At 39.4% G+C, this 12,647-nt stretch overlaps 1 protein-coding gene across 5 annotated transcripts in view; it reads right to left on the reverse strand.

Moving 5' to 3' along the window:
• WDR7 (WD repeat domain 7) overlaps nucleotides 1–12,647 on the reverse strand; it is a 351,772-nt gene that overhangs the window by 205,968 nt on the left and 133,157 nt on the right. For all 5 annotated transcript variants that reach the window (XR_004001091.1, XM_030568068.1, XM_030568066.1 and 2 more), the window contains one exon: nucleotides 2,482–2,595. Coding sequence is in view for 4 of the 5 variants with exons in the window: in XM_030568068.1 (XP_030423928.1) it covers nucleotides 2,482–2,595 (114 nt within the window). In the remaining variant the exon portion in view is untranslated. The remainder of the gene's footprint in view (nucleotides 1–2,481; nucleotides 2,596–12,647) is intronic.

The raw sequence follows: 12,647 nt of genomic DNA on the forward strand, positions 1-12,647 counted from the left end.
TTGCCAAAGTTCCAAGATGGGTCTCCATCTTCCGTCTTTTTTGGAGATTAGAAAATATGGAGCGTAGAACCCTTTGCCTTGATACTGAGGTGGGACACGTTCTATTGTCCCCCAGCGTAAAAGGCATTCCGTTTCCTGTTGATCAATTGATGAGAGCGCTCTCCGAAGAAGGATCAGGAAGATGGTTTGTGAGGAGAGAAGAAAAGAAACTCTGTGGAGTATCACTGATGGATAATCTGCAGGACCCAACTATCTGTGGCGAACAAAGTAACAAAGTAAGATGGCCTCCAGCGTAAAAGGCATTCCGTTTCCTGTTGATCAATTGATCAATTGATGAGAGCGCTCTCCGAAGAAGGATCAGGAAGATGGTTTGTGAGGAGAGAAGAAAAGAAACTCTGTGGAGTATCACTGATGGATAATCTGCAGGACCCAACTATCTGTGGCGAACAAAGTAAGATGGCCTCCAAAGATAACAGAAGAGGAAGTAGATGCCACTGAGGGTGTTATGCAGGTCTTGACCTGCATGTCAAAAATGACTGTTGGCCTGTGGTTGGGAGTAAATGGAGGCTGTAGCAGTACAGAGAGCCACGAAACGGGATCCCTGAATTCTCTGTCATTTATGCAGAGGCTCAGGTGGACATATGGAGCATGCCACAGGAGTGGTCGTGGTCTAAAGAGCTGTCTCTAGTGTTTCCTCTTGGGGGGCTGGAGTGTAAATCCCCATGGATTTCAGAATGGATCCTGAGTCTTTTAGAGAGTGCAGGAATTCATCCATCTTTTCATTAAAAGGTTGGATTCATTGAAGAAGAGGGCTTGGATGGTGTTTTGGATCTCTCTAGGAAAGCCTGATGACTACAGTCACGAGTCTCTTCATGTGATCAGTTCTGTGGCCAAACTTCTGGACACTATCTGCAGCACCAGTTGCAGCCTGGGGAACCAACTGTGCCACTAACCTCATATTTTGCTAATAAAACTTAATAATTAGCTATACAAAATTGAAGACCTGCAGAAGAGAACACCTTCTTACCCAGGAGGTCCAGTCTCTTTGAACCCTTATCTGTTGGGATGATTTCTGGTAGTGCGACCAAGCTCTTTCCATAGCTACCTGTATTACCAACAAATTGGGGCAGGATGGGAAAAAAGTCAGCTCCTTTGGCAGGAACAAAATATACATTTTTGGTATACAGTCACAAGATGTTGGTATGTGCCAAACTGCTAAGGTCAGTACTAATATAGATGTGTTAATTGGAAGGGCCACCCTGGTCGGTCCCTGTGGTTGCAAATTGTCCAAGAGATGGTGTTAAGGGTCCTGGACCTCTTCTGATGAGATCTGCAGATTGTTAAGAGATCCTTTGCAACAGCTCCTGATATATCATGATGGTGGCCATCTGATGAAGAAGGCAATGAAGGAGCGATGTCGTCATCTGGAAATTATGAAAAGGCACCCATTGGAACTGTTGGTACAAATGGAACTGGTTCCAGCTCTTCCTGCTTATACATGGATGGAATCATCTGACGAGAGGTGGAGGAGCTGTACGACTCCTGACAGGGGTCTGGGCACCTGCCACAGAGATCCACGCATTGGCCACAGTGATCCCAAGGGCCCCAATATCAAGGAATACATTAGTCGTGGTGACTCCCAAGGGAAATTGGAACCAACTATCCCTACCGGGGAGGGTCATATCTGGAAGGATGGTAAGCATAGCTTCTCAACCATCTTCCGGGACCAGAGAGGATTTCCCCCTATTGGAATTAGGTGGGAGGAACAATATTATACTATAACTAATAAGCTAAGATATAAAACTATGTACAAACATCTTACTTTATACAGGTTATGCACAGAGTGAAGAAGGACATGATTCCAACTTAGAACATGCGGCAGTAAGAAGGAACTAGGGAGGCATTGACCAAAACTGCCTTGGTTGGGAGTACGAGGGATGCTACTGCGTATGCGTAGGTCAATGGACACTGCTTTGAAGAATTTCCAAACTGGGGTGCAATGGCATGTCTGAGTACTCATAAGGAATATACATAGGGACCATAGCTCAAAGATGAAGTTAACATTGTCAGGGCATAATCAACAAGTATCCTATCCCTGGAAGCAATGTATGCAAATTTTCAGCCTGTAATGTTAAAGTTTGTCTTTATGATCTTCCTCATGCAACAAAACCTTTTTCTTTTTAGCAATGCTTGTAACCAAGTACTTTGTACTTTAGGATAATTGTTGCTTGACAGTATATTTTATCCTAATTTATAATTTCAGATTCTACATTTATGTTAAATATAAAAGATCTTTAGATCCAATTCACAAATATACAACACATTCAAATACACATTCAAATTACACTTTCTTGGGAAAGGGTTCTTAAATAGTTTTCCTCAAATTCATGGTCCCTCCAAGCGCACACTAGCCTAAAGGATTTAAAAGGAATGGGACAACAAAAGGAACATAGTAGTGTTATTAAATATACTCATGCTCACCTGCTGTTATGTCATCATCAACAAGATCATGCTCTTCTTCCTGAACTTTGGCTTCTGACCCTGATGAATCTGGACTTGCACTACCAGTCTGAATGGCTTCCGCTGTCACTCCAGCTGAAACAAATTCAGTCACATTAAAAAATGACTATTTTGTTTTTAGTTGATCTTTTTTTGGAATTTATAATCACAAACAACCTTAATTTTCTCCCACTAGGAATTGCCAATGCTTTGAAATAATATCTTTATAACTCTTTCTGATCAGCACTAAGGAAAGTTTCTTTCCAATAAAATTTCAAATTTTCCTTTTATATCAGCAGATAAAAGCAGGCTTAATATTGAGATTTGGAGACAAAATACAGACACACATTTAGCCTCCTTTAAAATATATTAGTATCAGATTTTTTTCTAAGTGTGACAAAATGGTATACAATTTTCTATAAATATAAACACAGGAATGATTTCTCTTAAAAAGAAACATTAAAGGCATTTATATATTTCTTGTACATCTGATGCAATTTAACTATAAAAAGGATTGGATATTACATGGATAATGAGAACATTGAAAATTACATCAGAAAGAATTTTTAAAAACTAGAGTTTGTAAGGTGTGCGTGGAATCTCATGCTTCAGAGCATGACAACTGGTGGCTAATATAGTTTCAAAGAAATATCCCTTATGGGCAAATTATTCAGTAATTGCCCACGTCATGATTTTTTGGGGGCGGGATTTTTTGGACGAGTATCTGAAGCCATTGCCAAAGGCAGGATACTGGACTAGACAGAGCACTGGTCTGGTTGGATACAGCAATTCCTATGTCTCTGATGAAAAACAAAACAGGACAGCCCCACTGTGGTATACTCTTGTGTAAAAACATTTTACTTACACACACACACACACACAATTCTGTGTCAAAATATTAGTTCAGCTGTCATTATAATATGATCAGGGGCACCATGAAAAAATGAATTTCTAAATCCAAAGTACAAGAAAAAGATTTCTCCATAAGTGGTTGTCCTTAAATTGAAGGAATGGAGTAGTGAAAGAAGGTAATGAAAAGACAGAGGACAGAACACAACCAAATCAGTAGCAGTTACTAGTATCACTTCGCTAAGCCTGCTAGCAGTGATCACGTGAAGACCATCTAAATTACTAGCTTTGGAACACAGTACATTATTAAAAAATAAAGTTTATAGTTTTATCTTACCACTATCGCAACTAATGTACACCACAGTTCATAACTTTAACTCTGCTCCTCTAGGGATGTGAGCATTTCAATGCTTCCTTTACCAGGCTACCCATTCCGGACAATCCTTCAGCCGTCTCTCTGGCACACACCCTTCATCATAATATCCCCTTTCCCCCCAAATGTTATTAGTTCCCCCTGTGATGAACCATGGGGAGTTTGTCAGACAGAGGTGCTGGCTTTGTAACTGGTGCTACTTTATAAGGGATCTCTGCCCACCAGATTATCCCTATCCTTACGCCTTTCAACAGCTAGGTCAAGAAGGAAGGCTAGGACTAAAGAGAAGTGATAATTGCATTGACGGACATAGAAGCAGTATTGCCATATACATGTATTCAAAAGTCAGGAATTGGTTTCCCCAAATCATGAAATGGGCTTAAATATAATGAGATTTTAGTGGGAAAAAATTCATTTGCCTGCTAATTTTTGAGCCATTAAGGGGAAACTGCCCACACTTAATTTGAGAGTGATCATTTGACATTCCAAATTCAACCATAAACGCAAAAATTTGAGCCTCTCCATTTGGCTGTTGGGAATTGACTCTACTTAAGAACTCTTAACCCTATAGTGAGTGAGCTGCCATCCCCCTCACTCATCGCTATCCAGTGTCTTCCCAAATCTTCCCTGCTGTCTCAGATCAATTTTGTGTAGATACATAATTGTTTTAATGATGCACATCTACAACAAAAAAATAGAAAATCTCAGATTTCAGATAGAAACTCATTGCAAACACTCTCGGTTAATAATCTATTACAAAAAGCTAAACAAAAACTCAAAAGACATAATAAACTTTTTGTAGAATTTACAACAGAAAGATCAACATGTAGGAAACCACCTTCCCTCCCAGGTATGCATGCCCTAATTTCAGCCTCTTTTGAAAAGGCAACCTTAACTATGGAGTCACAATCAAACCCTCCACACCACACCTATTATGCTATATAAATAATCATAATAACCTATGCACTGAACAAACAAAAACATACATGAATACACATCTCTACTGAGCCAGAGAACACATTGGTCCTCTGCATAAAGGCAAACAAAACCACTCTGCAACAAGAAGCTTCATAAATTCCATCTTCTGCATGCAGCAATCTAGAATATGGTCCACTTATTCCTAAACTCTCTATGCAGAACCCACTTCCTTACATTAGCATGTCAGAAGGCACAGCAAACATGTTTGATGCATCCCTCAACATGACTCTTAAGACCCCAGGGCTAGGCCGTGTCTGCAATTCTTCCATTTCTTTTCCCATCCCAGGAAGAAGATAGATTTGAATGGTTGCTTAATCCTGAAAAATGCATTAGGAAGCCTCTTCTGAGATGGAAGCTCCTCCTCAAGTAAGATACAATCTCTGTGGGTGTATAACTGATAACTGTAAGTTATCAGAAGCTCATGGTACCGTGTCCCCAAAAGGTAACTTTTTATTGGCTAGTACCCTTAGTGAATACTGGTTTGCATAAGCATTATGACAACCATGAATCTGCCCATCACCAAAAGGAGGGTAATGTTCCATTTGATATGTGCTACAATACCTAGACTTAACATGGATAAATAAAAAGGACAACATTAAAAGAATGTCCAGGCATGTATTGGTTTACATCAGACATACAAAAAAATATTTCTTCCACTCAATGAAAATCCAGTAATCAGGAACATGTATTCCTGTACTCCAGTGCTTTCTAGATAATTGCTAAAAATAACACCTAAAAAGTGTCTTAAATATGTCATAAAAACCTGAATGCATGTTCAAAATAAGCCAAATAAAATACTAAACCTAATGGAAAACTTATTTTATGATGAGTGATTTCACCAGTGTGTGATATCCAATATGTGTATTAATCATAATATTAAATATAGCTGTCTAAGCTATTTATCATTCACTTAAATACATTAGTATTGTGCAATGCAATATTATTTTAGTTGTATTTTTCTGCTTTTATAACTGAAATCTTCCAAAAGTAAAAGGATCAAGCACACGTATGTTAACATACACCAAAGACCAGTTAGTGAGCAACAGGCTGGGGTGCTTTTGAGATCACACCCTCTAGTATGCATTGTGCTGAACAGACAAGCCCTAACTCCTTAGAGCCCAGTCAAGCTATCCTTACCTTGCCTGAGGCCTTAGTTCCTGGGCCGCTAACACAACAGAGAGTCCAGTTCCTCCAGCAACCAGGGTCACTTGCTAGTTGCAACACTTCTTCCCAGGTGATGCCAGCTCATTCAATATCTGTCACTGTCTTCTACCACTTCTTCCTTAGCTTGTCTGACTTTCTTTTTCCTCCTTCAGATATCCAGTTCAATGCTTGCTTAGCATGTTTCCCATCTTCCATTCAGTGTACAGGTCCCAACCACCTGAACATTCCCTCTTCGGTGATATTTTCTAACATGTACTACTCGACCAGGTCCATTACTCTCACATACACTCTTTTGTTAGTCACTATCGTCGGCCAACTCTCTGCTCTATACAGTGGTGTGCTCTGTACAATCACATGGTATAATCTGACCTTTCGTTTGGTGTGGAGATCTCTATTTGATCAAATATTGTTTATCCTTCTGAAAGTGGTGTTTGCTTTTCCTAATCTAGTATGAATATCTTTATCATAACCTCTTTCAAATGTCATCACTCTTCCTAGACAATAGAACTCTTCTGTCTGTTATATTTCTTTTCTGTCCACATATACCTTTGCATCTGTTATCCAGTATCCTACCTCCAAACATCTTTATTTTCTCCTTGTTTACTTTCAATCTGTTTGCTGCTTCCTGTTCTCAGAAGGACAACCATTCTGTTTCACTATGTACTCAGTAAAGCAAAGCTGAGTCACTAGTTTCTGTTACCCATTTAAACCTGCATGATGCCTTTTGTTGTTCATTTCATCACCCAGTCGACTGGTAATGCAAAGAGGATTGGTGATAAAATACACCATTGTCTAACTCCACTCACAATATCAAACCACTCACGCAGACCTGTATCTGATCTTGCTGCACATCTACTTCCATCATAATAAGAAATGTATATGTTGATAAGTTTGTTTGGTATTTAGTAGCTCTTAACAATATTCTGCAGGGTCTCACCGTAGACACTACTAAACGCTTTTTAAAAGTTGATAAGATGGGTTTTTGCCAAACAGTAGCTTTTTTGATTATCTATCAAAGACTGGATATCTGCTCATAATATTGTCTACCTAGATGGAACCCAGCCTGTTTTTTTCATAATATTCGATACACTGTTTTTTTCTTTCTATTTAGCATAACAATAGCCAATACTTTGCCCAGGACTGATAGCAGTACTATACCTCTCCAGTTTATGTATAGAGTAAGATCACCATTGTCTGGCAATGCCACAATGATACCATTTTTATTTCACCCATATTTTGTTAGAGTTTTGTTAGATTTCAATCAGAATTTTGCTTCCTGACTTTAGTACCTTTGCTTGAATTCTGTCAACCCCGGGAACCTCCCCATTTGAGGCCTTTCATAGTGTTATTGGTCCTTTTATTTCTAACTTAGCACTGGCATTTTTCTAGAACCTGTGCATGATCTGGACAGTTTAATATAAAATGAAAATGTTCTTTCCATTATTTGACTAGTTCTTCCTGCATTTTCAACATCTATCCATGAAAATCCTTGACAGTCATCACCTGTGATGGTCTGGTTTTTCCCGAGAGGCACTATTGTATAGAACTGCTTGAGGTCTCCCCGCTAAGCTGCTTTGTAGGCCTCTTACCCTTCTCCCAAAAAAAGGCATTTCTATCTTGCCTTCATCTCTTCTCTTTTTCTCTGTATCTTTCATCTCTGTCTAGGAGTTCTTCCTGTGTTTTGCACTGTTTCTTTTTTGCCTTCTGAGCTTTTCATTCATCAGTCATTGCCCATGTTCCAGATGTAATCCATACATCTTTCTTCCGCCTTCTTTGGAAGTCTACTACTTCCTCTGCTGTCTCAACTACCATCTTCTACCAGTTTGATCATCTGTCTTCCAGACTTTCTTAACAGCCTAGTCCTGTAAACCACTGGAAAGGTTGCTACAGGCAATCTGGAATCTGAGCTGTTTTTCTTTGTCCTTTGTCTCTATTGTTATAACATTCTTTTCATCTGTCTTAGAGTTCTTTTTGAGTTTAAGTTGTAATGTGGCCACTAAAAGAATGTTCTGAGCCAACATCTGCTCCTCTGCTGACTCTGACAACTCCTCAAAGACACATATCTCTTGGACAGATATACACACATGCTCTATCTGATTGAAAGTCACATTGACTGGTGATCTCCATGTGATCTTGTTTCTCCCCTGTGTTGGAAAAGATTGCCTCCTATTGCTTGGGTGTTTGTGCCACATAGATTCAAGAGCTGTTTACTATTATTAGTTTGGATATCTTCCACTGCTGTGTCCATGACTCCTTCCAAACCAGCATAGTTGTTGCTGATTTGTACATTGAAGTTGCCTGTCATCAGCATAATGTCATGGCTATGCATGACATCCAATACTTGCTGCACCTGCTTGTAGGATGTATCCTTTTCACTGTCACCTGCAGAGTCTGTTGTTGCACATACCTGGATTACTATACACTTGATATGTCTTCCCTGCAGTCCAGATATTGCTAGTCTGTCACTCACTGGTTCCCAAACCAGCAGGGTCTTCACTGAGATGTCATTTAGCATCATTCCTCCTCCTCTTTCATGCGTTCCTCTTCGTAGCATGATCTTGCCACTTCTTGCCATTTGATCTCACTGACGCCAAGTATGTTCAGATGGTTTTTTTTCATTTCTCATGTAAACTACGCCGCATTTCCAGTACTATACGAAGTACTTACATTCTATGTGCCTACTTGTTACAGATTTGATAGTCAGGATTCAATGTCTTGAGATCTCAGCTTTCTTTTTGCTTTCACTGAGATGTGTTATATTTGGATTTTGAGCTCCATCTGCACTCTTAAGGTTTGATTTAACTGAATTGTTTTTGTTGAAGGAAGGCTGTATCTCAGTGATTGCAAAACCAATTGCAGGACCCTCCTCTTTTATCTAAGCTTGAGAGTGAGCTGAATCAAAACTCCAATTGAAATCAATGCAAAAAGATTCATATAAACTGTTAGAAATATATTAATTTTAAATCACTAATGATTTGTTTTCTTTTGTAGGGATAATATGGATTATCATTCATATTTAAGCAAATTAAATAAATTCATTTTTAAAAGTTTTATTTCTTCAATTTCATACAATTGCATCTTTCAAAATTTCTAATTAAACCACAATAGGGGCAATTATTTGATATATATAATTATCCAAATTAATTGGGTTTTAACAATGGGAGCATGAGAATGTCTGCAGTTTATTTTCAGACAGAAGGTTTAAATTTATTGGAAACAGATTTCTGCAGTGACTGACCAGCATTGCCCCACATTCCCTGCAATCCTTATGACAGACAGACTGCCTGCCTGCCTCACATTAATTCACTTCACACTATTTCTATCGATCCACAGCCAGTTCCCTAGTCTCTTTGCACACACTGCCTGTCTGGCTGCCTACATTCACATCAGCACATACACAAAGGCCACAGAAAGATAACCTTTTGCTTCCATTAAAGACACAGTCTCCATTTTTCTATGTACAATAACATCAGAGATTTAAAATATACCAGCCTCTCTGTTGCCTAGAACAAATTTACTTGGACAGTATGCCCATTGTATAGTCTGGGAAATGATCATTTCAACATTTTAAGAAAAGTTATGTGGGCCAAAGAGAAAATGGAAACAATGGGACAGAAGGTATATATACAGTAGGCAGCTAGAGAATCCCTTAAAAATGGAATTTAATTTGAAGAATCTATATCATACTGAAGACTAAAGCTAACCATCAACATATTTTTATCTTTAAACATAAATAAAGGAAAAAAGCATTTTCTTAAAAAAAATAAAATAAAAAAATGCTATACTTGCTCACAAAGCCCCTATTTGTGCAGAATATATTATAGACATTGGTGAATGCAACACTTGAGGTGTAATTTTAAGAAGTGAATATAAGAAACAGAAAATGAAGTTATTGAATGTTTTATAGCTGCACATTCTTATCACAGTGCGGGGGGGGGGGAGATGAAGAGCAGTAAAGCTCAAATATCTTCCCAACATGAAGAGCTCAAAATATATCAATGGCCAAAACCACCTCTAATACTTTTAATTCATGACTAGGGCTCTACCAAATTCATGATCCATTTTGGTAAATTTCACAGTCACAGAATTTTAAAAATCATAAATTTCATGATTTCAGCTATTTAAATCTTAAATTTCATGGTGTTATTATTTTAGGGGTCCTGACCTGAAAAAGAATTGAGGGGGGGTTGCAAGGTTATTGTAGGGGAGGTTGCGGTACTGCTACCCTTACTTCTGCACTGCTGTGGGCAGCGGCACTGCCTTCAGATCTATGCAGCTGGAGAGCAGCGGCTGCTGGCCAGAAGCCCAGCTCTGAAGGCAGAGCCACCACCAGCAGCAGCACAGAAGTAAGGACGGCATGGTATGGTATTGCCACACTAACTTCTGCACTGCTGCCTGCCGAGCTGGGCCCTTAGTCAGCAGCTGCCACATTCCAGCCGCCCAGCTCTGGGCTGCAGCGCACAAGGAAGGGTGATATGGTATGCTATTGCCAGCCTTAATTCTGCACTTCTGCTGGTGGGGCGCTGCTTTAAGAGCTGAGCACCCAGGCAACAGCCATTGCTCTCTGGCCACCCAGCTCTGAAGGCAGGCAGCAAGTAAGCGTACAAATATTGTGGAAACATGCCCCCCCCCAATAAGCTTGTGCCCACCCCTTGCAGCTCTCTTTTGGGTCAGGACCCCAACTTGAGAAACCCTGGTCTCCCTTGTGAAATCTGTATAGTATAGGGTAAAAGCACACAAAAGACCAGATTTCATGGGGGGACACCAGATTTCACGATCTGTGATGCATTTTTCATGGGCGTGAATTTGATAGGGCCCTATTTATGACATACACCTTTACAAACATTCCTGTTTGATTTGCAGTCAACAAGCTGAACACACCAATTTTAGATCCAGAAGGCCAAAACAAAACAGGATTAATTGTACAATCTACAGTGTGTTGTGAAATTAAGGCTAATCCATCCTAACACCTGAATTCTAATACATTTACTGCAGAAGCAGCATGAGCAGGTACTGGGAGATGCAGGAGATAAAATGGGAGCCTCGGAGACCCCTTTCCCAGAAATCCTCCTCACTCACCCCACAAAACTGCAGGGAGACCCCTACTTTGGGTGAATTAAGCCCTGGGGCCATCCTTCCTCTTTCTCCATCCTGTGGCTTCAGAGAAAGAAAACTGAAGGGAAGAGCCAGACAAAGACTGGAATCAGCAGCATCAGCTCAAGCAGAGACCCTGATGTCTTCCATGCATTTTTTTCCACTGTTAACTGGACATTCTCTCTCTGCTCATTTGCTGTTTGTTCCAACCACCTCCCTGCTCCCTTCCTTACAGTCTATTCACTCAGCCTCACTCCACATCTGCCTCCCCTGCTCACCTTCTCTGGCTGCTTCCCTTCACTGTTCCCCCTTTATTCCTTGTCTTCCTGTTTAGTTTATCCCCTCCCAACTAACCTCCACCCCCCCAAAAATGTGTGGAACTATTTCCTTGTAGGCAAAGAAAGATGCCTAAAAGGTTTCCATTATTACTCATATTACCTGCTGTATGAGGGAGTTCTATTGGTATGGGGGTGGGTGGGACACAGTGCTAAATGCGTTCTCTAAAGCTGGAAGGAAAATTCAACAAAATGTTACCTGGTTAATAGGATAAAAGATAATAAATCCAACTTCAATATTTGGAATTTATTTTTTAAAATAAACAGTATATGTTTTCAAAATAATTCAGTTCTACATGCAAGAAGCCAAAGAAGTTCAAGTTTACGCCACTTTTTTGGAATTTGTTGAATATTACTCTTGCTAGTGACAAATACTTTTATTGCTGCAAGACACAAATCTCTTTAAACTTCCATAAAGGCACAGGTTTCTTTACAATTTTCATTTTATTCATCTCACTAGACTCCTTTGTTTGACAACAACAGATTATGGCAGCCACTTTACTAAACGAACTATTAATGATGATTACAGATAAGTATTTCAAAATGTGTTTGCTATTTTTATACTTAATTCTACTGTCAAATTCCCTTTTAGGGAAAAAAAAATCATTGTACACACACAGGGATAAATGACCTGCCTGAAGATCTTACCACTTTAAAGGGCTTCTGAGTACATGTACACAACTTAAATTGGAATCTGTAGAGTGAGACTAATGAAGGGGAAATCCATTGCTCATTTTTACACCACTAGTTTAAATGCAAAGCAAACAGAAAATGGCCTCTAGTAATCCAGAGCTAGTTTCACAGATCACCAGTAACCAAAAATAAATCATCTACATTTTACAACAGGAAATATTAAATTTAAATAATTTAGCCCTCTGTAAATTCCACAGTTTGAGTGAGGAGGAAGATCATATATGGCTTATTATGCAAAAGATGACCAATTACAACAAAAAGGTGGGAAGAAGAATATGTCCACAACTGTTTGTTAATTTTTTAACATTAGTAAAAAAGCTAGTGTTCAAACATAGCTACTGCCGGAGAATCGGCCGGAGGGGGAGGGGGGCGCTAAAATGGTTTCAGTAACCATCGATTTCAGACAAACAAAATAGGATCACTTTCTGATATGTCAGAATTCTGGAAAGGAGTATTATAAGCATTAAATTGCACTCATGCTGTCATAACACATTTGCAGCTTCTGAATTAGAGACCAAATTCTGAAGGTAAACAGAATCAGAGAATGAAAGAGCAGAATCTGGAGACTCCCTGGAATCCTCTCAGGATATAGTCCCAGAAACCACAAATGCAACTATCCAACAGCGGTGGGCCAGAAGGGAAAAAAAAGTTTGGCTTAACAG

The sequence above is a fragment of the Gopherus evgoodei genome, chromosome 6 (genome assembly GCF_007399415.2).
Source record: "Gopherus evgoodei ecotype Sinaloan lineage chromosome 6, rGopEvg1_v1.p, whole genome shotgun sequence".
In the NCBI taxonomy this organism is placed as follows: Eukaryota; Metazoa; Chordata; order Testudines; family Testudinidae; genus Gopherus; species Gopherus evgoodei.